At 53.6% G+C, this 25,026-nt stretch overlaps 3 protein-coding genes across 8 annotated transcripts in view; 1 reads left to right on the top strand and 2 right to left on the bottom strand.

Annotated features, from left to right (window-relative positions):
* Window positions 1-3,145, bottom strand: part of PRR12 (proline rich 12) — a 28,280-nt gene extending 25,135 nt beyond the window's left edge. For 2 of the 3 annotated variants that reach the window (XM_033845432.2, XM_033845434.2), the window contains exon 1: window positions 1,443-2,246. In XM_033845432.2, coding sequence (XP_033701323.1) covers window positions 1,443-1,528 — 86 coding nt within the window. In that variant the 5' untranslated portion in view covers window positions 1,529-2,246. Of the gene's footprint in view, window positions 1-1,442 lie in introns of all 3 variants that reach the window. The other variant, XM_033845433.2, reaches the window with a different exon arrangement.
* On the bottom strand, window positions 2,246-8,577 carry PRRG2 (proline rich and Gla domain 2). 2 transcript variants are annotated; one of them, XM_073796158.1, is made up of 8 exons: window positions 8,490-8,577; window positions 7,709-7,774; window positions 6,960-7,056; window positions 6,599-6,774; window positions 6,376-6,415; window positions 4,304-4,439; window positions 3,315-3,452; window positions 2,246-2,874 (listed from the first exon to the last, which is right to left on the bottom strand). In XM_073796158.1, exons 3-8 carry the CDS (start codon window positions 7,042-7,044, stop codon window positions 2,856-2,858), a joined length of 594 nt encoding a protein of 197 aa, XP_073652259.1. In that variant the 5' UTR covers window positions 7,045-7,056; window positions 7,709-7,774; window positions 8,490-8,577; the 3' UTR covers window positions 2,246-2,855. The 2 variants fall into 2 exon arrangements, with proteins under 2 accessions (XP_073652259.1, XP_073652260.1); XM_073796159.1 differs by lacking the exon at window positions 8,490-8,577 and adding an exon at window positions 8,131-8,331.
* On the top strand, window positions 8,507-24,230 carry NOSIP (nitric oxide synthase interacting protein). 3 transcript variants are annotated; one of them, XM_033845452.2, is made up of 9 exons: window positions 8,507-8,645; window positions 17,785-17,957; window positions 18,539-18,644; window positions 20,566-20,647; window positions 22,096-22,255; window positions 22,345-22,463; window positions 22,597-22,784; window positions 22,900-23,008; window positions 23,190-24,230. In XM_033845452.2, exons 2-9 carry the CDS (start codon window positions 17,888-17,890, stop codon window positions 23,259-23,261), a joined length of 906 nt encoding a protein of 301 aa, XP_033701343.1. In that variant the 5' UTR covers window positions 8,507-8,645; window positions 17,785-17,887; the 3' UTR covers window positions 23,262-24,230. The 3 variants fall into 3 exon arrangements, with proteins under 3 accessions (XP_033701343.1, XP_073652251.1, XP_033701342.1); XM_073796150.1 differs by having other exon boundaries at window positions 8,560-8,645; window positions 17,887-17,957; XM_033845451.2 differs by lacking the exon at window positions 8,507-8,645 and adding an exon at window positions 16,006-16,874.
* Window positions 24,231-25,026: the final 796 nt, after the last annotated feature.

The following is a 25,026-nucleotide window of genomic DNA, read 5'->3' as shown; positions in this document are numbered from 1 at the left end:
CCTGGGGAGTTGGGGAGAATCTTCCAGCTGACTGGGGGCTATCCTAAGGAACCTTGGGCCCTAAAGGAAAGAAGACAAGGGAATCGGAGTGCCCAACTAAAGAGCCACAGAAATGGTCCCCACTCGAGCCCCAGTAAATAGAGCCCAGATAGCCTCACATTTACAAACACAGACATGCACAGGGAGGACACAGAGAGGGTGAAGAGCCAGAGAAAGTGCCTTAAGTTGAAAATGTGGACCTGCTTCCACAGCCCCCACCCCGCAGGTGACACAAGGCCCTGGGGCCAAGGGATGCCCCCTCTTCTTCAGACACATGGGAACACAGAGGCCCTGAACCTCAGGGGTGGTGCAAACCGAGTCAGGAGCAGGAGACAGACTGTTCCCCAAAGGGCAGGGATGGGAGGTGGGCAGAGGATAGGACTCCTGCAAAGTACCAGGCACAAGTGTGCACATGAACACCGTCCATCCCCCCGGGTTGAGGTTCAAATGCATGGGGGCATGCAAAGCCAGGTCTGTGTGCAAACCAGTATCCAACTCACTGTGTGGAAAGATACAGAGCGAGGAGTCCCACATGGAGAATACTAACACACGTGGGGTCATGCCCAGCCAAGCTGGGAGACCCAGGTGCATAGGGGGAGGGGGATTCGGGGGCAGGTGAAGAGTGAGGGTGTGACACAAACAGCAGGAAAGGGGCAGGTTCGCAGGTGAAAAGGCTGCCAAGCTACATAACGCACTGGGCCCACGCTCACACACACAACCACACACCCGGGAAACAGCCTAATCTTCCTATGCAACGGCCCCAATCCATGGCCCAGACTCAAGAGGTCAAACACTCCACTCCTCGCCATCAACTAGAATTCTGTCTTTGAGGGTGGGGGAGCTCAAGGGGGCGTGTCTCAGATGCCAGGACCCCCACCTTACACAAAACCCCAGCTTAGGAAGGGGGCGGGGCCCCGTGCCCACTCAGCGCGCGGAATTTCTGGGGGGGCCCCCCGAGTAGCGCGGCCTCGCGCAGTCCCGGAACAATAGGACCTGAGGGGGGGCCGCGCCCCCCAGGTCTGCGTTCTAATTCTCTTTTCCTTCCCACCTTTGCAAGAGCAGAACCTAGGGCGCGAGGGGGAGGGGTCAGCAAACCGGGAATCCAAGGATGGGGGGAAATCCAGGCCTTGCTTCGCCAGTCCCTCCCACCTTCCCAAGGCCTTTCCGTCTGAAATTGTTTTGCACCCTCATTTTTCCGCGGCATCTCTCCCTTTGCATGCCGGAGCTGGCTTTGGCGGAGTTTGCAATTTGCAAACTGGGGCGGCGGCGTTGTTGCAAACCGAGGAAGGCCGCTCCCTTGCAAGCCGGAGGGGAGTTTGCGATGCACGCGTAACCGGGCGGGCCCGGCCGGGCTGGGCCCCCACCTCTTGGCCCCTTCCTCCAGGCCACCCCCGGCTCCTTACCTAGCTTTCGCTGACCTCTCGTAACTCCATCCCGCCCCGGCGCCGAGCGGGTCCCCGAAGCCGGCGCTGGGGTAGTTCCTGTCCATGAATTGGCCGCGGTGGAAATTGGGGGGAGGGGGAGGGAGGGAGGGAGGGAGGGGGGCGCGCGCGCGCTCTCCTCCGCCGCCGCTCCCTCCGCTGTTGCTTTTTTTTCCCTTCCCTCTCTCCCTCTCTCCCTCTCTCTCTCTCTCTTTCTCTTTGCAGCCGCCGAAGGCCCGGGAAGGCCCCGGGCGGGGGAGGGAGGGGACAGGGGCGGAGGGGCGGAGGGGCGGAGGGCGGAGGGGCGGAGGGGCGGGCAAGGGAGGGGGTGCAGCCGACGAGCCAACGAAGGGGGAAGGGGGGTTCCCCCTGGAGGGAAAGGGGGGGAGGAGGGACCCCGCTGTCTCCGCCTTTGCCCCGGCGCTTGCAGGAGAGAAGGGGGGGCGCGCGCTCCGGAGGGGGCGTCCCGGGCGGCCCCGGGGTGGGTGCGGGCGCTGGGTGCTCGCTCTATCGCCGCCGCCGCCGCCGCCTCCTCCTCCTCTGCGCTCACGGTGCAGCCATCTTTGCACAAGGCGGCTGGGGGAGGGGGGAGGGGAAGGGGGGGCGGGCGGCGGGGTGTCTGGCTGCGCTCCGCTTCCTCCCACAATCCCGTGCAAATGAAAAAAAAAAAAAAAAAGAGAGAGAGGCAGACACAGAGCGTTAGCAGGGCCTGAGGGTGTAGGGCGCAGCGTTTGTACAGAAAGCCAGCTCTGCCGTGCGCAGACGCGCCCGGGAACGCGGTTCAGTTTATTTGTGGGTTTTTTTTTTGCATTATTTCACTCTTTTGGGTCTCTTTTCCAAAGGGTTTTTATTTAGGGAAAGAGCTCAACTCCAGTCCCCCAGGTGCAGTGTGCGCCTGCCCCCAACCAAGCACGCTTGCAAATATGCCCCCCACCCTTTCCCCGGATTGCAGAGTGCGCCCGTGCGCGCACGGGGAGCACACGAAAACACGCGTGTGCACAGGCGGGGCTCTGCCTGTCCGTGGCCCGTGACACTGCGGGAGATGGCCGTGTCACACCTACTCACACGCGAGTCTGCGAGGCACTGCGCGCCTGAGTCGGAGTTTCCACGCACGCCTACCCCGGGGGCGGGGCTGGTGGGTACCCCCACCATTAGGAGAGCGTGGGGGCCTGCGAGGCGCCGGGACGCGGGAACACGTTGCCCGGGAACTTGCGTGTATCCGTAGGCGGCGGAAACACGTGTGTTAGGGTAGGCCTCGGGCCGGACGATCCCTACTGCCATCACCCCTCCAAGCTCAGCTCCGGAGTTTAAGAGGCCTGGGGGTTTCCGGAATCCGGTGTGAATCTGGGGCACGGTTCGGAGAACCCCGACTCCGAAACAGCTCGAAACAGCTCTTCAGCGCGGCCTCCAGAGGCTGCAAGGAGAGGGGCACAGTGGGGAGTCAAGGCCCGGCTGTTTTAGCGCCCTCAACCAAGACCACTCCGACCCACCCTGGGTGTCTCAGCCTATCCTCTGGGTACAAGACCCACCCCCCTATAATACTACACACACACCCACACACCCCTACCCCTATAATACTACACACACACACACACACACCTATAATACTACACACACACAAACACACCTATACTACTACTACTACACACACACACACACACACACACGCACGCACGCACGCACGCGCGCGCACACACACACACACACACACACTTCAGGCCACGCCACCGCCCTCCAAACCTCGCCCCGGATAATAAGCTCAAAATCCCAAATCCCGCCCCTAAGCCCGCGCCCCTCCTCCGGCAGTGCCCTCCCCTCTGCGCCCCGCCCCCAGGCAGAAGCCCAGCCCCATACCTGGCGTAGGGGGGCGGTGGTGCGTCGTGCACCCCAGAGGCCGCCAGCGCCTGCTCGTAGGTGGGGAGGCCTGGGGGTGGGGGTGGAGGCAGGGGCGTCGGCGGACTCAGAGAGCTCAGGGGACTGATGAGCTCGGCCCTGGGGACAAGAAGGTGCACTGTTAGCAGGATAGAGAGCCTTGGGAGAAGGAGGAAAGAGGTAGGGAGACAGAGACACTGAGGGTGGTGGGGAGACAGAGGTGGAAGGGAGATGGACCAAGGAAAAAGAGTCACCTTCAACCTGACTCTACACACAGAAAAGCACCTCGAAGTGACAGGCAGATAGATGCACAGGGACAGGCAGCCACAGAAATCAACAACTGCTGAGACAGACTCGTTCACAGACACATGTGCTCCAGATACAAGCAGAGAGTCGTGGAGAAAGACGCAGCCCTGCAGAGAGGCAGGCAGACACACACAAGAAACAGACAGACACAACAGAGATACACTCAGCCACAAATTTCCCAGATCCACTCTTAACAATAAACCCTTCCTAGAAACCTTTAGACCCACTATACTTCAAGACTAATGCTCAAGCCCTCTCTTCGACCCTGCCACTGAGAGAGACACACCTAGACAACTGACACAGGCACACACAAACACAGCTACACCTTGTCACCACGGAAACTGACATCCCACAGACACCCACAGACCACAGGCTGCAGCCTCACCAGATATAATACCCACAGAATGATAATCACACATAAAACTGGTACTGCAAAGACAGCCAGGCAGCAAATATTGAATGAGTTCCTACTCTGTGCCAGGTGCTGTGGATATAGTCAGAGAGATGCCACAACTGGACACAGAATCTCGCAGACTCACTCTCCACATGACGGTCTCCTCAGATCTTTCAGCAGCGCCCAACCGCCCCCAATCTGGCCCATCTCCTTAGGTTGACCCTTCCTCCCTTCCCTGCTCCCCAGCCCCTCCTCCCCAAAGCCCCCTTACTCTTGAGGACTGGGCTGCTGGCCTCGTTTCTGACGGCAATGCAGATACCAAAAGGCTCCCAGGCTGGCCAGGACCATGAGCAGGATGCCCACTGTCAGCCCCACAGCCATGCTTGCTACGTCCCCTCGTCCACGTCCTGTGGGGGGGAGGAGGGCACAGCGTCAGGGGCTGTCACCCTCTCCAACATCCAGATACCTTCCCCTGAGGTAGGGGAAACCTTTCCAGATTTCCCCTGAGGGAAGACGACGGGCCAAGAAGGCAGAGCTGGGGCCACTTCCTAGCTGTGTGAACTCAGGCAACTCACCTCACTCATTTCTGTGAGCCTCCATTTCCTGCTCTGTAAAATGGGAATAATAACCCCTCCCTAATAGGTTGCAAAAATGCAATGAACTAAATGCAGAAAGGGCCTGGGATAACCTCATCTGAGACTAGAAAATAGGACAATTGTCTCTCTAAGAGGAGAGAGAACCCTCCTAAGATTGCAGGTGACATGCTTACTTAGGGTAGGGAGTTCAGACAGCCAACTCTCCGAACCCCCATACTGAGCATTGCCAGATTTAGCAAATAATAATGAGGATACCCAGTTAAATGTGAATTTGACATAAACAGTGAATTTCTTGTTTTTTGGCCACCGCAGACGTCATGCAGGATCTTAGTTACCCGACCAGGGATCGAACCCATCCATGCCCCCTGCAGTGGAAGCACGGGGTCCTAACCACTGGACTGCCAGGGAATTCTAATTGTTTAGTATAAGTATGTTCCATGGAATATATGAGATATACTAAAAAATTATTCCTGTGTATTTGAAATTCACATTTAACTGGGCTGTGGGGGTAGCTGTCTTGTATTTTATCTGGCAACCCCGTCCCCTCTGGAATGCAATACCTTTTACCAACCAGGCTAAGGAGGGGCAAGGCCTTACCAGAAGGCTAGGAACAATTTATCTATCAAGGAGGAATGTAGGGACATCCCCTCAAAAACAGACTGCTGGTGTTTAGAACTCAAGTCGACCCTTGGCTAAGGTAAAGCGCCTTTAGCAATCAAAGCTTCATGTCTGAGGAAAAGGGGGGTGGGGCACAGGGAGGACCCTGGCTTTGTGAGGCCTTGCTAGGTCTTGCTGCTGGGGAAACTCCCTTTAGCACTGGGCAGGGGGGACTTTCCTCAAACAGTAAACCTCAGGCTTTTAGCCCTCTTAGCAAAAAGCTGCACTAAGAAGCCGGGGGTGGGGGACGGCCTTCCTGATTCCGACATGTTTCAGCTGGACTCGAGAAGCCAACAGGCCTTGATAGGCCTGTAGCAAAGCAGTTACCTCCCCTAGCAACCAATGTGAGGACTTCAGCCCAGACTTAGGGCCTGTTGCTAAGGTGGAAACACCCCTAGCAACCAGGCCACTCAGGGGTGAGATGCCCTGTGCCTGGAGGGGGGTCCTCCTGTGGGCAGGAGGCCTTGGGTCCTGAGCTTGGCTAGGTGTGGTTGCTAGGAAGAAGGCCTCCTTAGCAACCAGGCTGAAGCCAGGATGGGGTTGTGGGGGAGGGGAAGCCAACCAGGTAGTGAGTGCTGCTGTCTTCCTTGGTCCAGCCTGGCCAGGCTTTGTTGCTAAGGAGCAGCCCCTTCTTAGCAACAAGGCTGCAGCCACGATGGGGCCTCAGAACTCAGAGGAGGGGTTGGGGCTGGGCTGATCGGGCAGGTGAGGACAGACAGGCTTCCAGCAATTGGCCTAGCCCAGACCCGTTGCTAGGGAGCAACCCCCCTAGCAACCAAGCTGCAGAAGGGGCTGGGGCTCTGGACTCCAAAGAGGGGCTCAGGTGGGCCAGGGCCTCTGAGCCTGAGGCTGTAGCTTCTCCTACCAACTGTCCTCCTTCCTGGGGACATGGGACCTATTCCGAATAAGGTGTGGTGGGTTCCTCGGGCAAGGGCTCTAGTCTCAGAGGAGGGGATTTCTTTACCAACCCCGTCCAGGAACTCAGGAGCAGGGAACATGGAGGGGGTGAGATCGGGCCGGGGGATGTTCGTTCAGCCTCCACAGAAAGGAGCTGCCTTAGTTGCACAGAATGAGGGCTCCCGCGACTCACCTCCTCTGCCATTGTAGATGTAATTCTCCCAAAAGCGCTCCTTGAATGGGCAGGAGGAGAGAAGGCAGAAAGGAGGCATCAGCTGGGAGATTCTACACCCCCAAACCAGCCCGCCCTGATGATCTCTGAGGCACGAGGGGAGAGGGCGCTGAGGGGCAGGACCCTCCCCCCCAGCCCAGGTCCTGGAGAAGACAGAGGGACTCCGGGGACCCCAGGGCCTCACCGTCAGAGTATTGTCCTCAAAGTACTCCCGCGCCTCTTCCCAGGAACACCTCTCCTCTTGACACTCCCGTTCCAGGTTCCCTGGCGTGAACAGCTCCAGGTCCCAGTGATTGGCTCGTGGAATCCGCCTACGGCTGCCCAGGAAGCTCTGGGCCTCTGGGGGGTCCAGGAAGACTTCTGGACCCAAAAGACATAAGAGACAGAAAAACGGAGGGTTCCTAGGACTGGGGACGTGAAGGAGCCAGAACTTAAGGGGATGAAGAGCTCTGGGGTCCTGGGGCAGGAGGCAACTGCAGGCAGGGTTTTTCCAGAGGAAGGTGGATGTTTGTGCCTGGACTCCAGCTCTTCCCGCAAACGCTCACCTTGGTCTTGCTCCCCACTGGGTGAGGTGTCCAGGCAGGTGGTCAGTGCCAGGTACAGCAGCAGCACAGAGCGGTGGCTCCTCATATTTTGTGGACACTAATGTGGTTAGGTGAGAAGTGCCTCAGCTCCTGGAGAATGAGGCCAGGTCTCCCTGCCCAGACCCTGTGGTCCAGGAATTATAATAATAGCAGACACTTACGTGGCCTGTATCCTGGACCAGGCACTATTCAAGGTCATTTACCTCTATCAACTCAGTTTCATTTTCACCACGGTGCTATTATTATCTCCGTTTGATACGGGAGGAAACTGAGACACAGAGAAGTAAAAGAACTTGCCCAAGTTCATAAAGTTTGCAAGATTCAGAGGCAGGATTTCAGCAAAGGCAGTGTCCCTCCAGAAACCAGAGCCAGGAGTTTTATCTTTTTTTCTGCTGTGTCTGCAGCCCCCAGCATGGCTTTTGGCACAAAGTAGGAGCTCATAAACATGTCCATTGATAGGGATTCCTTCTTCCTGGTAATTTCCATGTATATCCACCTCTCTGTGCCCATTGCCACATTCAGCCACAGAATCAAAAATTACAGAAGAGGTAAAACCAGAGGCCTGTGTCCTGGGGTCCAGGAGCTGGGGGAGGGGGCAGCGGTCCTGGACTCCTGGGTTTGGGGGCCCCAACCTCTGGGTCCCAGAAGAGCAGGGAGCCAGGGAGCCAGGGTCCCCAAGCCAAGCTCTGCCTCCAGGGACATTCACTTACCTGCCTAGACTTGTGAGCACTGTCCCCTCCTCCTTAATCAGGGCCTCCTCGGCCAGCTGCAGCCAGCTGTGAAGGGGGACAGGGGAGAAGGGAGGGGAGAGGAAGGAGGGGTTACCTTGTTAACTATAGTCGGCAAAATCCCGGTTTCTGGCCAGAGGGGCGGGGTTTGCGATTACCTGCCCTGGGCGGGACTCAGGTAAGGGACAAAGTATTTAAAGGGACCTTATGATTAAGGGTCTAAGGTCCAGAGCCCCACAGGGAGGCCAGGGTCTCCGACACCGTGGGGCACTTAGGGAGTTGGATAGGCGCCCCCTCCCCTCCTATCCAATTTCCCCCCAGAGAGCTCGCCAGACAGAGCTAGGGAAATAAACAGCTAGGTCTCCAGATATCTAGGTATCTAGAAACTGGCGGGAAACTTGTGCCTTGGTCCCTGGGGGTAGGTGGGTATGCCGTAGTAAATTCCTGCTTCCTGAGAACGGCTCTGACTTCCGATTTCTCAACTGCTCCATTTATAAAGTGGGGACAGAGGAGTTGTCCCTTCTCTATTGTCTCTTATTTTGCAGCAGAAAAGTGGATGATATGGTCTGGTAAGCGGACTTTACAATCTCTGGGCGAAGTGATTAGCCCTTAAACACAGGCTTAGGGAGACGCAAAGCGCCCGCCCAGGGAAACGCCTAGTATATACTAAGCACGCCCTCTATTCACGCCAGTTTCACTGACCGGAACCTTCGACTTGCCACTCACGTTTCCGGAGGGCGGAAGAGAAGAAGGGAGCACTTACCAAGCCAGAAGAGATACCTCCGCAAATAGGGGCAGATCTACTTCCGGTCTCTTCTGCCGGGCGGAAGTGAGCGGAGCGGAGAGGGAAAACAGCGCTCCTTTCCGGTGTAGGGGTACAGTTGAAGTAGCTACCGACGAAGGAGAAGTCGTTCGTGAGGTGAGTTCCAGGCGGTGGAAGGCTAGTGTTAGTGAGATCGCCTTCCGGTGGGCAAGAGTCTTGGGCTCCTGAGGGAGCTAGGACAGGATTTTGAATTCCTGACTTCCTGGCAATCCTTAATAGAGCACTCTAGGCTCCCCAAGTTTGAAGCCGGACTACCTCCCTGGAGGTAGCCAAACCTTCAGCCGGCAGTTCTCAGTAGTTTTAGTTCCACTGCAGACGGATGGGCCGGGAATCCCAGGGGAAAGAGGAGACTGGGACTCCTAGGGGTCTAATGAGTGAGAGTTGAGGAAGAAGCACCCCTTTCCAGGCCTCCGTTTCCCAGACTGTGATGGGGAGGGCGGAGAAGGATTGTGCAGTCGCCTGCCGCGGCCTCCCTGCACCCTTTTGACAGCCGCTTCCCTCTCGGAGTAGCTGTTGGGTTAACGTTTTCCTCTGTGGAGCTTTGGGGTCAGGCAGTCCTGGGTTCACCTCCTGATGGTGTTGCTGATTCGGTGTGAACTCGGGTCTTGATGGGTCCTTAAAGCAATTTCACTTTAATATTTTATTATGAAAATGTTCCAACTTATATAAAAGTGAGAGAATAATAGAAGAATCTCTATCGCCCAGAGTTACCAATTATTAATATTTTTTGACATATTGGCTGGGTATTTTTTAAGATTAAATATATAAGGCAAATCCTATCCATCGTGACATTTCACCCGTAAATACCTCAGGATACATGTGTAAAAAACAGAGACATTTTTACAACATTGTAAATTAACTATACTTAAACTTTTTTAAAAAATTTTAATTTTTAAAAAGCACACACGCACACAAAAAAGCAGGGACATTTTCCTCCATGACAACAATACTATTACACTTACAAAAGCAACCCTAATATTACCTATTACTTGGTCCATAATCAAATTCTCCTTCTGAAAAAATGCCTTTAAAAAAAAGAAGTTTCACTTTTTTGAATCAGAATCCATTCAAGTCATTGTTATGTCTCTTAAGTTGCTCTTAATTTCAAACAGTCTCACCTCCACCCCACCCTGTTTTTTTCCTTGGCAATTGATTCATTGAAGAAACTGGATCAGTTATTCCGTTATCATCCCACCATCTGAACTTGTCTTTTTGCTTCTTTGAAATGGTGATGGCCTTTCACTTATTCCTCCATTATTCCCGCTGCACCCCCCTCCCCAATTGCCACACCCTCTCTCTATGCATTAACCTAATCTGGACTTTTCACATAAATGGAATATTTTTCCTGTCTGGTTTCTTTACTTAGCATAATGTTGTCAAGGTTCATCCATTTTGTAGCATGTATTAGTACTTCTTTTTAAAGCTAAATAATATCCCTTTGTATGAGATATACCATATTTTGTTTATCCACGCGTCAGTCAATGGACATTTGTGTTGTTTCCACTTTTTGGCTATTGTGACTATGCTGCTTGCACTTGTGTACAAGATTTAGTGTGGACATAAGTTTTCATTTCTTTTGGCGGTGGAATTGCTGAATCAAATGGTAACTCTGTGTTTAGCCTTCTGAGGAACTGCCAGACTTTTCCAAAGTGGCTGCTTCATTTTGCATTCCCACCCTCAGTGTCTGAGTGTTTCAATTTCTCCACACTTGTTATGATCCAACTTTTTTTTTTTTTTTGGCCATGCCGAGTGGCATGCGGGATCTTCCCCGACTGGGGATCGAACCTGTGTCCCCTGCAGTGGATGAGCGGAGTCTTAACCACCGGACTGCCAGGGAAGTCCATCGTCTGACTTTTTGACTGTAGTTATCCTGTGGGTGTGAAGTAGTATCTCACTGCTGTTTCTTGTTTTTGTTTTTTTTAAGATTTTTTCAATGGGGACCCTTTTTAAAGTCTTTATTTAATTTGTTACAGTATTGCTTCTGCTTTTTTTCTTTTTCTTTTAAATTTATTTATTTATTTTTGGCTGTGTTGGGTCTTCATTGCTGTGCGCGGGCTTTCTCTGGTTGCTGGGAGCAGGGGCTACTCTTCATTGCGGCGTACGGGCTTCTCATTGTGGTGGCTTCTCTTGTTGCGGAGCACGGGCTCTAGGCATGTGGGCTTCATTAGTTGTGGCACACGGGCTCAGTAGTTGTGGCTCGCCGGCTCTAGAGCGTACACTCAGTAGTAGTGGGGCATGGGCTTAGTTGCTCCGTGGCACGTGGGATCTTCCCGGACCAGGGCTCAAACCCATGTCCACTGCATTGGCAGGCGGATTCTTAACCACTGCGCCACCAGGGAAGCCCCGCTTCTGTTTTATGTTTTGTTTTTTTGGCCACGAGGCATGAGGCATGTGGGATGTTCGCTCCTGGACCAGGGAATGAACCCGCACCCCTTGCATTGGAAGGCGAAGTCTTAATCGCTGGACCACCAGGGAAGTCCCTCACTGCTGTTTTGACCGCATTTCCTTCATGATTAATGATGTGGAACATTTTTTTCATGTGCTTATTGGCCATTTATATATCCTCTTTGGAGAAATGTCTGTTTTGATCCTTTGCCCATTTTTAAATTGGGTTATTTGTCTTTTTATTATTGGGTTGTAAACTTCTTATATATTCTAGATACAATTCCTTTGTCAGACAGATGATTGACTACCACCACCTGTTTTGGTACAGCTTGCAAACCAAGAATGGTTTTTAACACTTTTCAATAATTGGAAAAGACCGTAACCAACAAGGATCCACTGTATCTCACAGAGAACTATACTCAATATTTTGTAATACCCTATAAGGGAAAAGAATCTGAAAAAGAATATATATATGAATCACTTTGCTGTACACCTGAAATGAACACAATCCTGTAAATGAACTATACTTCAATATTTTACAAATTGGAAAAAATCAAAAGAAGAAGACTATTTTGTGATATGTGATTCAGATACCAGTGTCCATAAAAGAAGTTTTATCGGAACACGGCCATGGCCATTCAGTTACATAGTGTCCACGGATGCTTTGCCATACAAGGGCAGAGTTGAGTAGTTGTGACAGGGGCAGGTGGCCCACAGAGGTGAAAATCTTTACTGTCTAGCCTCGTCTGGCAGATCCCTGCTCTAGCCTCTGGCTTCCTGGAATCAGGAAATTAAATGGAAAGCCTTGATTAATTTAGCTTCAGGCATCTTGGCATGGGGGCTTCAGCGCTGCTAGCTGCACACCTGGCTGTCCCACTTTTAGGGACGGTGAGATTGATGGGGCCTTCAGGTAGTGTTTACAGACTTAACGTTTGTCCCCAACCCCACCCGAAATCTTATATCTCCAATATGACTATTTGGAGATAGGACCTTTCCCGAAGTAATTAGTGTTAAATGAGGTCATAAGAGTGGGGTCCTAATCCATGGGGTTGGTGTCCTTAGAAGAGCAGAAGATACCAGAGAGCAAGCACTCTCTCCGCCCTGTGAGGACACAGCCAGAAGGTGGCCAGCCATCTGCAAGCCAGGAGGAGAGGCCTCACCAAAACCCAGCCATGGTGGCACCCTGATCTCAGACTCCTGGCCTCCAGAACTGTGAGAAAATTATCGTCTGTTGTGTAAGCCACCCAGCCTATGGCATTTTGTTTTGGCAGTCCTAGCTGACTGATACAGGTAGGAACAGCACAGACACGCCGTTGTAAAGCTATGTTTTTCTCCTTTCTGCTAGCAAGTATCAGCACCCTGCGGATGTCCAGTTGCCATCAGGTGCCTTAGTGAATCAGTTATGTCATCAGGGGTTGCAAAATGGTGGCTTTCCAATTCTTTCATTCCTCCCACATTTCTTTATCCAAGCTGTTTTTCACCTTGAGCCACATCCAAGGAGCAGTAGAAGAGAGTGACGTGATCTAAGCTCCCTTTTGAAAAGCTCACCAGGGCTCCTCTGTCAAGGAACAGACTGAGGAAGAGACCAGTTAATCCCTCTGGGCCTCTGTTTTCTCACCTCTAAAATGGGGAGAACCTACCTCGCAGGTTATCCCGAGGACCGAATGCGTTCAGAACTGTGAAGCGCTTCGCCCAGGGCCTGGTGCATAAGTGTTGGAAGGATGTGATGGTCATTTCTATTCCTGTAGTGCTTTTATATTGATTGGATGGACGATTCATTCATTGATTACACACCTCTCCCGGCCCTAGGGTTGGAAGTGGTTAACATCCTATCTGACATCTCTGTGCCCCCCAGGTGCCATGCAGTGCCAGGACCCATCCTGGAGTCCAACCCAGCCCCCGCCTCTAGGGGCTTCTAGTCTGGGGGGAGAAATTCTGAGGGGTGGCAGCTATAATGGATGGAAATCAGGGCATTGTCAGAGCACCAGGAATGCCTAACTCAGGCTTCCCAGAAGAGGCGACTCCTGATGGAGCCTGGGAGGAGGAAGGACACGGGATTTCCAGGGGGAAGGTCCAGGGTTACAGGAGCTGCCCCACTCCACCGTGAGAGTCAGCACAGTGCCTGAGGCTACAGCATCAGGGGTGGTGAAGGCCACAGACTCATGCCTGGGTCAGACCCCGGCTGCATGACCTTGGGCACCTTCTCCCTGCCTCTGTTTCCTTGTTTGTAGCAACTGCTTGGGTTGTGGCATCTGGTGGAGTTAATATGTATAAAATACTTAGAACAGGGCCAGGTTCACCAAACCTCTTAAATAAATACCAGTCATTATTCATAGAACATCTCAGACCCTCGCTTTTGCTCTTAGGGAGCTCCCTCTTTCCTGCTTCCAACACATCCTGTTTGTGTCTGTGATTTCCTCGAGTGTAATCGACGCTTTGGGTTCCTTTAACACAGGTCTCCACCCGCCTGGGACGGCCTGCAGCACCCACGTGACCCACGCTATTAAAGGGAGGGGGCTCGTAGCATCCTTTAGTTCTCAGAGGGTTCTCTGGTCCCAAGAGATTCAGGATTCAGACGAATCAACTGCAGAAAAAGACAGTCGGGAGAGAATAAGGGAGACTTGAATACCAGCTGGATAGTAAAGGATGTGAAGGGATTATTAATGCATTAATGGTATTGTGGTCATGTTTTTTAAACACAGTAGCCACGAGTCCCCAGAAGCTGTGGGGCACTTTGATATGTGGGTAGTGCCCCCGAGGGACTGTGTTTTTTAATCATTTCATTTTAATTAATTCAAATTCAAGCACCGATACTGGATTCAATTCCTGGAAAACTTTTAAGTACGTTTGGCACAAGCAGAGCGTGTGAATGTACATTTGCTCCTGTAAATTTTATGAACCCGAAATATAGGACAAGTTTCTGCAATGGAACTTTCGTGTCTGAATTGAGATGTGTTGAGAGAGTGGACTAGACTCTGGATTTTGAAGACTTTCTGGGAGAACGGGAATGAGTTGGCCTTTATTCTTGGATTGTAACCTCCCCAGGAGGACTGCAGCTGTCACATGGTTAAGGTTAACCCACACGGCTGCCTGGGTTCGAGTCTGGCTCTGTTGCCGCTTCCCAGCTGGGGGACTTCATGAGGCAGTTTTCTCCTCTGTAAAATGGGAAGGAGGATATATAACAGCTGATGTTACTTTGGACGTGGCCTCTCTGAAAAGCTAGTGACGTGAGATGGTAGTAGTTCTGTTTTCTCTTTTGAGGTTTTCCTCACTGGGGAGACAATAGAGCTGCTGACCCCTGGTCAACCCTAGTCAGCAGTTCTCAAGCTTTTTGGTCTCAGCACCTTAAAAATCATCAAGGACTCCAAAAAACTTTTGTTTGTGGGAGTTCTGTCTATCAGGATTTGCCATATCAGGGGAATTCCCCCGGCAGTCCAGTGGTTAGGACTCGGCACTTTCACTGCTGAGGGCCTGGGTTCGATCCCTGGTCAGGGAAGTAAGATCCTGCAAGCCTCGCTGCATGGCCGAAAGAAAAAGCGATTTGCCATATGAGAAAGGAAAACAGGCATGAAACGGTCTTGATTGAGATATAATTCACGTGACACAAAACTCACCCATTTAAAGTATACGATTCGTGGCTTTCCGTACAATCACTGTTTTTGCAACCATCACCATTTTCTGATTTCAGGACATTTTCATCACTGTAGAAAGAAACCCCATACCCCTTAGCAGCCACTGCACGCCCCCGCCCCCGGTCCCCCCTTCTCCCAGCCTGTGGCAACCACCAATCTGCTTTCTGTCTCTATGGACCTGCCCATTCTGGACCTTTCATATAAATGGAATCAACAACACGTGGCCTTTTCTACCTGGCTCTGTTCACTCCGCATAATATAACAGACATTTTTTTTTTTTATTTTTTTTTTATTTTTTTAACATCTTTATTGGGGTATAATTGCTTTACAATGGTGTGTTAGTTTCTGCTTTATAACAAAGTGAATCAGTCATACATAAACATATGTTCCCATATGTCTTCCCTCTTGCGTCTCCCTCCCTCCCACCCTTATAACAGACATTTTTAAAACCCAAGGGTGCACAAGCGCAAGTCACACAGCCTCTGGAAAACCCCACTAGACACTGGAGAGAAGGAGAGGAACAAAGGCAAACGCATTTGTTTTATTTATTTATTTTTAGAGCGCTCTCTTTCTATTTATTTATTTATTTGGCTGCGCTGGGTCTTAGTTGGAGCACGTGGGATCTTCGTTGCGGCACGCATGATCTTTGGTTGGAGCATGCGAACTCTTAGTTGCGGCACGCGTGTGGGATCTAGTTCCCTGACCGGGGATCGAACCCATGCCCCCTTCATCAAGAGCACAGAGTCTTAGCCACTGGACCACCAGGGAAGTCCCAAACATGATTTAGTATTACAAAAATAGTTTTGTGGACTCCCTGAAACTATCTTAGGGACCCCTGGGGTCCCTGGACCTTCCTTTGAGAACCACTGCCCTAGGCAAATGGCTTCACTTCTGTGCCTCAGTTTGCCCCTCTCCAAAGTGGAGATGGGGGTGGGACGGACCTCAGAGGGTGGCTGAGGTTGGATGATTGAGAGTTGGCCTGGGGGTCAGGGGTCAAGCAGTGTCCCTTGGGATTATTCCCATGACCGCCTGGCAAAATAATGAAATGCTCCATCTATAGCGGTTCCTCTCTCTCTCAGAGGGAAAATGTCCCGGTCCACAAAGCCAAAGAACTTGGCTACAAGACAAGCAGCCCAGTGCCAAATACCGCAGAGGGTCAAAGCAGTTGACAACTAAGAATAGAGTGGGGAATTTGTCCCTGAGGAGGTGAACTCGACCTTCATGAGTGCCAGTGGGGAGGGGGGAGCTGGGGCGGAAGCCATGGGGCCAGGGTGGAGGAGGGGGATGGCAGGTGAGCTGGGTGGCAGCAGGTGCTGGGCTTGCTCCAAAGCTGGGGGTGAGGGGAAGCTGGAGGAGGGGCGGTGGGTGGAGTTGGGGTGTTTCACCAAGGTTACCTTCTGCAATCAGCACAGTGGCCGCGGCTGGGGTGCTAGAAATGTTCCGCATCTCGATTGGGGGGGGTAGTTACGAGGGTGTATGCAACTGTCAGAACGTATCAAGCTGCATCCTTAAGGTCTGTGCATCTATTCTACGTAAATATACCTACAAAACAAAAAATGGGTTTCTGGGAGGAAGATGCCAGTAGGGGGAGTGCGAGATCTGTAGCTCAAGGAGAGGTGTTTGAGTTTTGAAAGTGAAAGGCAAGTTTCTGAAAGCATCCGGAACCGGGAAATAAGATGAAGTTGCCTTTCACATTGTGGGTGCTCCCGGTTGTGCCTCCCTCCCCCACCTTCTGGATCCTCCTTTCAGCCACAGAGCCAGAGAGAGTATTTCCTGAACATTCCATATGCCATGCTCTGAGTATGACCTCATTTAATCCACACAGCAATCCAGTCATGTCAACTCGATCCTGTGGTTCTCCCCACTTCTTACCAAAGGACTCAGAGAGGAAATCACAAGTCCAGAGTCACAGCCAGCAGGGGGCCAACCTCGGACTCAGGCCCAGGCCGGTCTTATTCCTTTGATCCATATAACCCCCTCCTTCTTGTTCCATTTATTCTTATTTATCCCCCAGTCAGTCCCCTCCCCTACATGGGCAATCATTCTTACAGGCATCATCTTTTGTTTGCAGGTGTTTAAAATGTATCATTTTGTTCATGTGCAGATTGTTTTATTTCTTACTTTTTTCACCCAGCATTGTGTTTTTAAGATCCACCCACAGGAATTCCCTGTTGGTCTGGTGGTTAGGACTCCGCGCTTTCACTGCCGAGGGTGAGGGTTCAATCCCTGGTTGGGAAACTAAGATTCCACAAGCTGCGTGGCACTGCCAAAAGAAAAGAAGTCACCCACGACGCTCTGTGCGCGCCTGGTCAGTTGCGTCTCACTGCTGGGTGGCCTCCGTGAGGGGCAGTCACTATCCATTCCACGAGGGCGGGATATTCAGTTGCCTTTGACTCCCCTCCAGTATAAATAACACCACCGTGAACATCCTCACACATGCTCCCTAGTGCTGTCGCCTTTGGGGCACATACGCCCAAGTGCAGAATCGCCTGCACTCGCTTTGCTGAAGTACCACCAGCCTGTGTTCCCCCAGCATCACCTGAGGGGATTCCTATCACCCACCCTCACCCTATCCAGCTATCTTATCCAGCTCTCAAAGTTTCGCCCGCCAGCCTAGTGATAGATTTAAAATGATGTCTCACTGTGGTTTTCCTGTGAGGAGAATTGGAGGCATCTCTCCATCTACCTGTTAGTCTTTGAGCTGCTTCTGTAAATCGCCTCTTCACATCCTCGGCTCATTTTCCTCTTGGGGTAGCTGGGTTTTTCTTGTTGACTTGCCAGCGTTCCGTGTACAGTCAGTTCTGCTCTAACACTTGTTTTGAAAACTCGAGATTTATTCCAATGCGATGGATACATTAGGGAACAATTTGAACATAAGGCATGTTGCACCTAAATGAAGCCAGGTGTGCTTGGTTGAAATGAGCGTGTAGGCATACACAGAGCACACGCTCAACACATCCAGAACATCTACTGGGCGCTTCAGTTCCCCATTCGTGTTACGAGCCCCACCGATCACATCTGCTGCTAGAACTTTCCATCAGATAACCCTCCTTCCACCACCTCACCGTAACTCACAACGTGTACCCCTTCCGACACCACTTCCACAAGCAAACTTCAGGTCTTTTTCAGGGTTGAGTGCCATATTTGTTTTGGGGAGGTATAGGCATTTCTTAACCATTTAACGTGTGCAAAACTCTCTTCCCCTGCCCCACTCCCAGCTTTCCCGTCAGATCAGATCGGGGGCCAGAAAGGTCCAGTCCTCTCTGCGTGGGCCCCCTCTGGACACACAGCCCTGCAGCTGCCCCTTCCTTACCCCCCAGGATGACACGCCACGGCAAGAACTGCACGGCGGGGGCCGTCTACACCTACCATGAGAAGAAGAAGGACACAGGTACTGGGTTTGGGGGAGGGGGCAAATGGACCCTGAAGTCCCCATGTTACTTTGCTCCTCTGGTTGTGCTCTCTGGGCATGTGTCTTTCCCCCGACCGTGTAAGTAACAGCCACGTGACTGATGGTCACGACCGGAAACGTAACAGCCCACGTGAGCCAGCGACCTTCTCCCTGCCTTGTCGTGGGCACTGCGTTAAGTGCCTTCCATGCTAAGCCTCCCAAACACCCACTGAGGAAGGAATCACTGTTGTCAGGCCGTATTCCAGAGGCGGAAACGGAGGCCCAGAGAGGTACAGACGCTTGAGCTTGGTCACAGAGCCAGAAGGCCCGAGGGGAGTCAGTTACGAGCCTCTTCCCCGAGCTGCCTCAGGGACAGGGCCTGTCTGTCACTTACCCTCTGGGGATGAACGCCTTCCTGTGGGTTGTGCAGCCCTGTCCCCAACGCAGACACACAGCCCAAGCTCTTGACTGCCTGTTCTCTGAGTCCCCCTACCTCGGAGTCCTCTCTGTGCCTTTCTCTCCGGGTTTGGAGAAGGGCACGTCTCCTGCCTCTCCATCCCTCTGCCTCTCTCTGTCCCCAGCGGCCTCAGGCTACGGCACCCAGAACATTCGACTGAGCCGGGATGCCGTCAAGGACTTCGATTGCTGCTGCCTCTCTCTGCAGCCGTGCCACGACCCTGTTGTTACGTAAGCTGGGAACACGGGTGGGCGGGTCAGGGTGACGAGGGCAAGGGAATCGCCAGGAGGGGGCTGCACAGCCAGGGCGCCCTGGCAAGCCACCTACCCTCCCGCAGCCTCAGTGTTCTCCTCTGAGACATGGGCATGATCCTAGTACGCTTCATGGGGTGTGGAAAAGAATACATTCACAATAGAGGGCAGGGCTCCTGGAAAGTGGCTAGCCCATAATAACAGCTCACGTGTGGAGTGCTTACTGTTACCTACCTCTTAGCGTCTGGCAAAGGCTTCAGCGAGATAATGGGTAGAAGGTACTTAGTCCACTGACTAAATATGTGCTCAATTACGGGTCCATTTTGTAGACATCGCGATGAAAGTAGATCGTGGTTCAGGGTCCCCGAGGCCACCGGGAGGTTCAGTGGTTCACTAGAAGAACACACAGAACTCAGCAAAGCAGTTATCCTCAAATGACAGCTTATGACAGCAAAAGGTTACAGATTAAAACCAGCAATGGGGGTGGTTTCCCAGGCAGTCCAGTGGTTAAGACTCCGAGCTTCCAGTGCAGGGGGCATGGGTTTGATCCCTGGTCGGGGAACTGAGATCCCACATGCCAGGCTTCCCTGGTGGCGCAGTGGTTAAGAATCCGCCTGCCAATACAGGGGACACGGGCTTGATCCCCAGTCCAGGAAGATCCCACATAGCACAGAGCAACTAAACCCATGCGCCACAACTACTGAGCCTGTGCTCTAGAGCCCATGAGCCACAACTACTGAAGCCCACGCACCTAGAGCCCGTGCTCTGCAACAAGAGAAGCCACTGCAATGAGAAGCCCGCCCACTGCAACGAAGAGTAGCCGCCGCTCGCCGCAACTAGAGAAAGCCTGTACGCAGCAACAAAGACCCAACGCAGCCAAAAATAAATAAAATAAAAGATCCCACATGCTGCGTGGCACGGCCAAAAAAATTTTTTTTTAAATAAATTTATTTATTTATTTATGGCTGCATTGGGTCTTTGTTACTGCGCGCGGGCTTTCTCTAGTTGCGGCGATCGGGGGCTACTCTTCGTTGTGGTATGCGGGCTTCTCATTGCAGTGGCTTCTCTTGTTGTGGATCATGGGCTCTAGGTGCACGGGTTTCAGTAGTGGCACACGGGCTCAGTAGTTATAGCTCGTGGGCTCTAGAGCGCAGGCTCAGTAGTTGTAGCGCACAGGCTTAGTTGCTCCACGGCCTGTGGGATCTTCCCGGACCAGGGCTCGAACCCGTGTCCCCTGCATTGGCAGGCAGATGCTTAACCACTGCGCCACCAGGGAAGCCCCCCCAAAATTTTTTAAATAAATAAAATCAGCAGTGGGAAAAGACACATGGGGCAGAGTCCCAGAGAGACCAGGCACAAGCTTCCTTTGTCTCTCTCAGTGGAGTTGCAGGAAAGCGCTTAATTTTCGCCGCAGCAGTTACTACCCACCAGGAAGCTCGCTCCAGCCTTGGTGTCCAGGGTTTTTATTGGACGTTAGTCACCTAGGCCTGGCTGACCTTGGTCTTCAGCCCCTCCAGAGGTCCAGCTCACACCACATGGTCCCAACCTCCCAGGCAAACAGAGACACTCTTAACAAGCAGGACATTCCAAGGCCTAGAGGTGCCCTCCCAGGAGCCAGTCCTTTGGTTGGAATGTGCAGGGTTTGCACAGCCCAGGCCTGCTGAGCTAACCGTTTACAGTGCGAGATTTTGCCTACGCATCAGAGGACATTATAAAGCCAGGAGAGTTAAAACAGTGCGGTCACCTCAGAGAGCTGAGCCGAGCCCTGAGCGAGCAGTTGCCTAGAAGACGCTCAGTGGTTGCCCTGGGCAGGGAGCTGATGTTCAGCAGGTGACTGTCAATCTCTGGCCATGTGGCCTGGGCCAGGCCCATGTTTTCTCATCCCCTCCTCTCTTTGCAGCCCCGATGGCTACCTGTATGAGCGGGAGGCAATCCTAGAGTACATTTTGCACCAGAAGAAGGAGATCGCCCGGCAGATGAAGGTGGTTGGGCTGGGAGAAGGGGGTGCAGGCGTGGGTAGGTGGTTTCGATGCTGGGCCTCGCATCTAAATTCCTCCCCGCCCAGGCCTCTCCTGTGCTGTTCCCTCTGCTGGGCACACCGTCCCCTCCCACTTCTGGTTAAATTCTTCTCGTTCTCCAGATTTCAGCCCAGGTGTTGCCTCCTCTGGCCTCTTGCTAGTCCAGGGCCCTGAGGGCCTGCCCCTGTCACCTCTTCTTTGGCACTTGTCACAGTTGTGACTCTACCTGTGGCTGTCTGATACAGGCCCCAGGGGCAGGGAGCGGGGCTCTCACCCACCCCAAGGCCCTAGGTTCTCGGGACATACTTGGTAAATGAGTGGATGCCAGCTCATCTCCTTGGGCCTCAGTTTTATTGTCTCTAAAATGGGCTGACAGGGCCAAACTAGAGGGCACTGCAGGGCATGCGGGAAATGCTCACAGATAAGAACTTCTTAGGCATTTTTTTGGAGCCAGGCCCACCTTCCATTGCTGAGCTCATTTTGTGGCTGGGAGGGACCCTGTCTCCCTCCTTGTCCTGCCGGCTTTTCCAGAGCTCAGGAAGCACTGGGGGCCAGGTTCTTGTTGAGCTTTTGGTCTGGAGTGCGTGGCTTCCCCTCTGCCCAGGTCCTCCACCCAGCCTGGTGGCCCCCTCATCGTGCAGCCCACATCGGAAGCCCTCCCGAGCATCAGTCAGCGTCAGCGTTCCCTCCTTGCTCACTCGGTGGCCGGAGCAGTGTCTCCTCTTGCCCTCACACTGCCTGAGCCTTCATGGCTCCATAAACCTTCTCTGCTCCCTACTATCCTGGAACTCGGGCCGTTGAGGGCAGGGGCAGAGTCTACACTGTATGGACTGTATAATAGATAAGTGGTAAGATATACTGTATAATTAATAACATAGGGCCCCAAATTACATTTATTGAGCACTTACTATGTGCCAGGCCAGGTGCTAAGTGTTTTAAAAAATCTTCCTGTGTAACCCTCCCAGTGAGCCTCCGAGGTAGGTCACCATTGTCAGCCCGTTTTACGGATGAAGAAACTGAGGCCAGGATAGGTCACAGTGCTTACTGGAGGCCACAGAGCTAATCAGTGACAAAGGCAGGCTTTGAGCTCTGGCAGTCCCGCTTCAGCCAAGCTGTTGACCACCGAGTCCCAAACCAGCTAAAGTGGAAATGGCTTAACTGCCCTTCAGTTGGTGAAGGGACAGGCAAAGGCAGCAGAGGCACACCATGGATAACTGTGCAGCCGATTAAACATTCACACCCAGGCAGTCACCAGCCTCCACCAAACAGAGCCTCTGCCAGGAACCTCCCCTGTATGGGTTCCAGTTCACCCACCTTTAAATTCCAAGAGGCACCCCAGCCCCCACCTAGGGTGCCCCAAACTCACAAGCCACAGGGGGATGCCTAGCTCGCTCCTGCCTGGCTGCCCGCAGGCCTACGAGAAGCAGCGGGGCGCCCGGCGTGAGGAGCAGAAGGGGCTGCGGCGGGCGGCCGCGCAGGACCAGGTGCGGGGCTTCCTGGAGAAGGAGGCGGCCATCGTGAGCCGGCCCCTCAACCCCTTCACGCCCAAGGCCGCCTCCGGGGACTGCCCAGGTGAGAGAGAAGTGGACATGCAAGTGGGTGGGGCTCCCGCGGGGCCAGGTGCCTCCCTGGTTGCGTCCGAACCCCTCTCCCCCCCGCAGATGATGCCCGACCCGGGTCCAGTGCGGGCCCCACAGGCAAGGACAAGGACAAAGCGCTGCCCAGCTTCTGGATCCCATCGCTGACCCCCGAGGCCAAGGCCACCAAGCTGGAGAAGCCGGTGAGCCCCCTACTCCAGCAAGCGCCTGTGTGTGCCCGCTTTGCCAGAGAGGGCCAGGGTCCTGAGGGCCCCCATCCTCCCTCCGCCCGGCTCTAGCCCCGCCTGTTGACTCGGCCCCCCTCCTGCTCCCCAGTCGCGCATTGTGACCTGCCCCATGTCCGGGAAGCCGCTGCGCATGTCCGACCTGACACCCGTGCGCTTCACGCCGCTCGACAGTTCCGTGGACCGCGTGGGGCTCATCACGCGCAGCGAGCGCTACGTGTGTGCCGTGACCCGCGACAGCCTGAGCAACGCCACACCGTGCGCCGTCCTGCGGCCCTCGTGAGTCGCCTGGGGGACAGCCTGGGGACCTGTGGGACGGGGCGGGCTTGGGGTGCGGCTCTCTCTTTGGGGCGGGCCCTCTGATCGTCGTGCCCCACACTCACCCTCACTGCAGTGGGGCCGTGGTCACCGTGGAGTGCGTGGAGAAGCTGATTCGCAAGGACATGGTGGACCCCGTGACCGGAGAGAAGCTCACGGACCGCGACATCATCGTGCTGCAGCGGGTGAGTGGCACCCCTCCTCCCTGTCCCCTAGCCTTCCGGTAACCCTGACCTGCTTCCAGAGGGCCCGCTCCCTTACCGAGGCCCCGCCCCACTAAGGGAGCGGGGGCCCAACCGAACCTCGCGGGCCAGGGAACCCCCACGGCACCCCAGCTCCCCGCTGCCTCTCTTCCTCCTCCTCTAGGGCGGCACGGGCTTCGCGGGCTCCGGAGTGAAGCTGCAGGCCGAGAAGTCCCGGCCAGTGATGCAGGCCTGAGCGCGCGGTAAACCAAATAAATGGGCTTGTTGGACGCGACAGGCCGTGTGGCGCCGTCATTCACCGCGCCAGAGCCCGGTGACAGCGTGAGCTCAGGAATGACTGCGTTTTGAAAGCGTGGGCTAAAAATATTTGATTGTGGTCTCACGTTAAGAGTAATATCTGAATCGAATGCAAACGCACAGCTTTAAATGGGTTGAGTGGCCAGAGGTCGGAGTCTGGGCCGCGACCACAGGAGGGCGCCACTTTAACGGACTGTAGAAGTCCCCGCACTTTCTTTTGAGTTAAACCAAATTTGAAGCCCAGGAGGCGACCCGGAACGCGTCTCCCGTTGTAAAGTTTGATAAGACACGTAAAGGAAATGAAGTGCTGTGTGTGACTGAGAAAGCGAACAGCCGGCACCCTGTCTAGAGAAGGCAGTCAGGAACGCTTCCTCCCCCACCACCTGGAGGCTGGAGGGTGAAGAGGAAGAGGAAACCGCAAGTGCAAAGTCCCGGAGGCAGCACTCGGCAGGTGTGACGAGGGAGGAGTTCAGAGCACCCAGGCCTAGTGGACCTGCCTGGAGCTCAGACTTGACTAGGAGGGCAGGGGTGGCCTTTAAAGCTATGTTTTTAATAACCATTGAATCACAAAAGCAGACCCTGTGCAGTGTGGAGAACCAGAGCATACAGTCAAGCAAAGATTGCAAAAATAAAGTCTTAAAAGTCCTGACTCTCGGGCTTCCCTGGTGGCACAGTGGTTGAGAGTCCGCCTGCCGATGCAGGGGACGCGGGTTCGTGCCCCGGTCAGGGAAGATCCCACATGCCGCGGAGCGGCTGGGCCCGTGAGCCATGGCCGCTGAGCCTGCGCGTCCAGAGCCTGTGCTCCGCAACGGGAGAGGCCACAACAGTGAGAGGCCCACGTACAGCAAAAAATAAAAAATAAATTAAAAAATAAATAAAATAAAAAAGGACACTTTCTAAAAAAAAAGTCCTGACTCTCTGAGCGATACCCAGGTCCTGTCCTTCCAGGTCTTTCTCACATGAGTTTTTTCAACCAAAGTGAGATTTCCATGCAAGTACTGTTCTGTTCATTGAACAGTCTCTACCTTTTCATTTTGGTAAGAGGTCTTCTCATCCAATGCCCAGGCGAGATTCAGAGTGTCCTTGAGTGCTGGGCAAGCCCCTGTCTGGTACAGGACCAGTTGGTGCGTCTGGCCGCAGGGAAAGGTGTTAGCAGGAGGGTGGGTCATCCTTGCACCCTGGGGAGCCCCGGAAACCCAGCAGTTCCTCCCTCAGATGCTTCTAGACCCTTCCCTTGGTCCCTAAGAGCCTTCACGCCCCACTCTTGGTCTCCCAGTCCCATTGTCTTGGGAGGATGCTTGTACCCATTTTGCAGAACAGCCCACCAAGGCTGAGAAGACAACTTGCCCAAAGTCACACTGCTCAAGGCCATAGCTGAGCCCAGGTTCACCCAGAGGTCAGCCACCTCCAGATACCTGCACCCGCCTCATTCAGTCTTGCCCTCCTCCACATCCTTTGCACCCTTCCTCCCCTAGGTTTCCCACACTGCCACCCACAGACCTCTCCACCTTGGCAAGCTCCCACCCCATCCCTTTACCCAGAATGATAGAGATCTTCCCTCCTTCTCTAAACACCCCCAATCCCCGTCCTCTTAAGAGCTCTCAACCACCCCGAGTCTTTTCTCTCAGTCCCCCCCGCCCCAAGGATCCTGTTTATGTGTGGTACAGACCACTCCCCACCCCAAATAAAGATTTAAAGGTGCA

This window comes from Tursiops truncatus, chromosome 19, assembly GCF_011762595.2.
Source record: "Tursiops truncatus isolate mTurTru1 chromosome 19, mTurTru1.mat.Y, whole genome shotgun sequence".
In the NCBI taxonomy this organism is placed as follows: domain Eukaryota; kingdom Metazoa; phylum Chordata; class Mammalia; order Artiodactyla; family Delphinidae; genus Tursiops; species Tursiops truncatus.
The sequence above is the reverse complement of the archived record's forward strand: the minus strand, read 5'-3'. Positions and strand labels throughout refer to the sequence as shown.

Excerpts from the sequence above, each read along its gene's own strand:
- NOSIP (XM_033845451.2), top strand. The coding sequence starts at position 16,663 with ATGTGCAGATTGTTTTATTTCTTACTTTTTTCACCCAGCATTGTGTTT. Across the intron at positions 16,875-17,784 it reads CGACGCTCTGTGCGCGCCTG|CTTTCCCGTCAGATCAGATC; the intron begins GTCAGTTGCGTC and ends CCCCACTCCCAG. Across the intron at positions 20,648-22,095 it reads AGATCGCCCGGCAGATGAAG|GCCTACGAGAAGCAGCGGGG; the intron begins GTGGTTGGGCTG and ends GGCTGCCCGCAG.
- PRRG2 (XM_073796158.1), bottom strand. The coding sequence starts at position 7,044 with ATGAGGAGCCACCGCTCTGTGCTGCTGCTGTACCTGGCACTGACCACC. Across the intron at positions 6,775-6,959 it reads CAGTGGGGAGCAAGACCAAG|AAGTCTTCCTGGACCCCCCA; the intron begins GTGAGCGTTTGC and ends TTTTGGGTCCAG. Across the intron at positions 3,453-4,303 it reads CAGCAGCCCAGTCCTCAAGA|GGCCGAGCTCATCAGTCCCC; the intron begins GTAAGGGGGCTT and ends TCTTGTCCCCAG.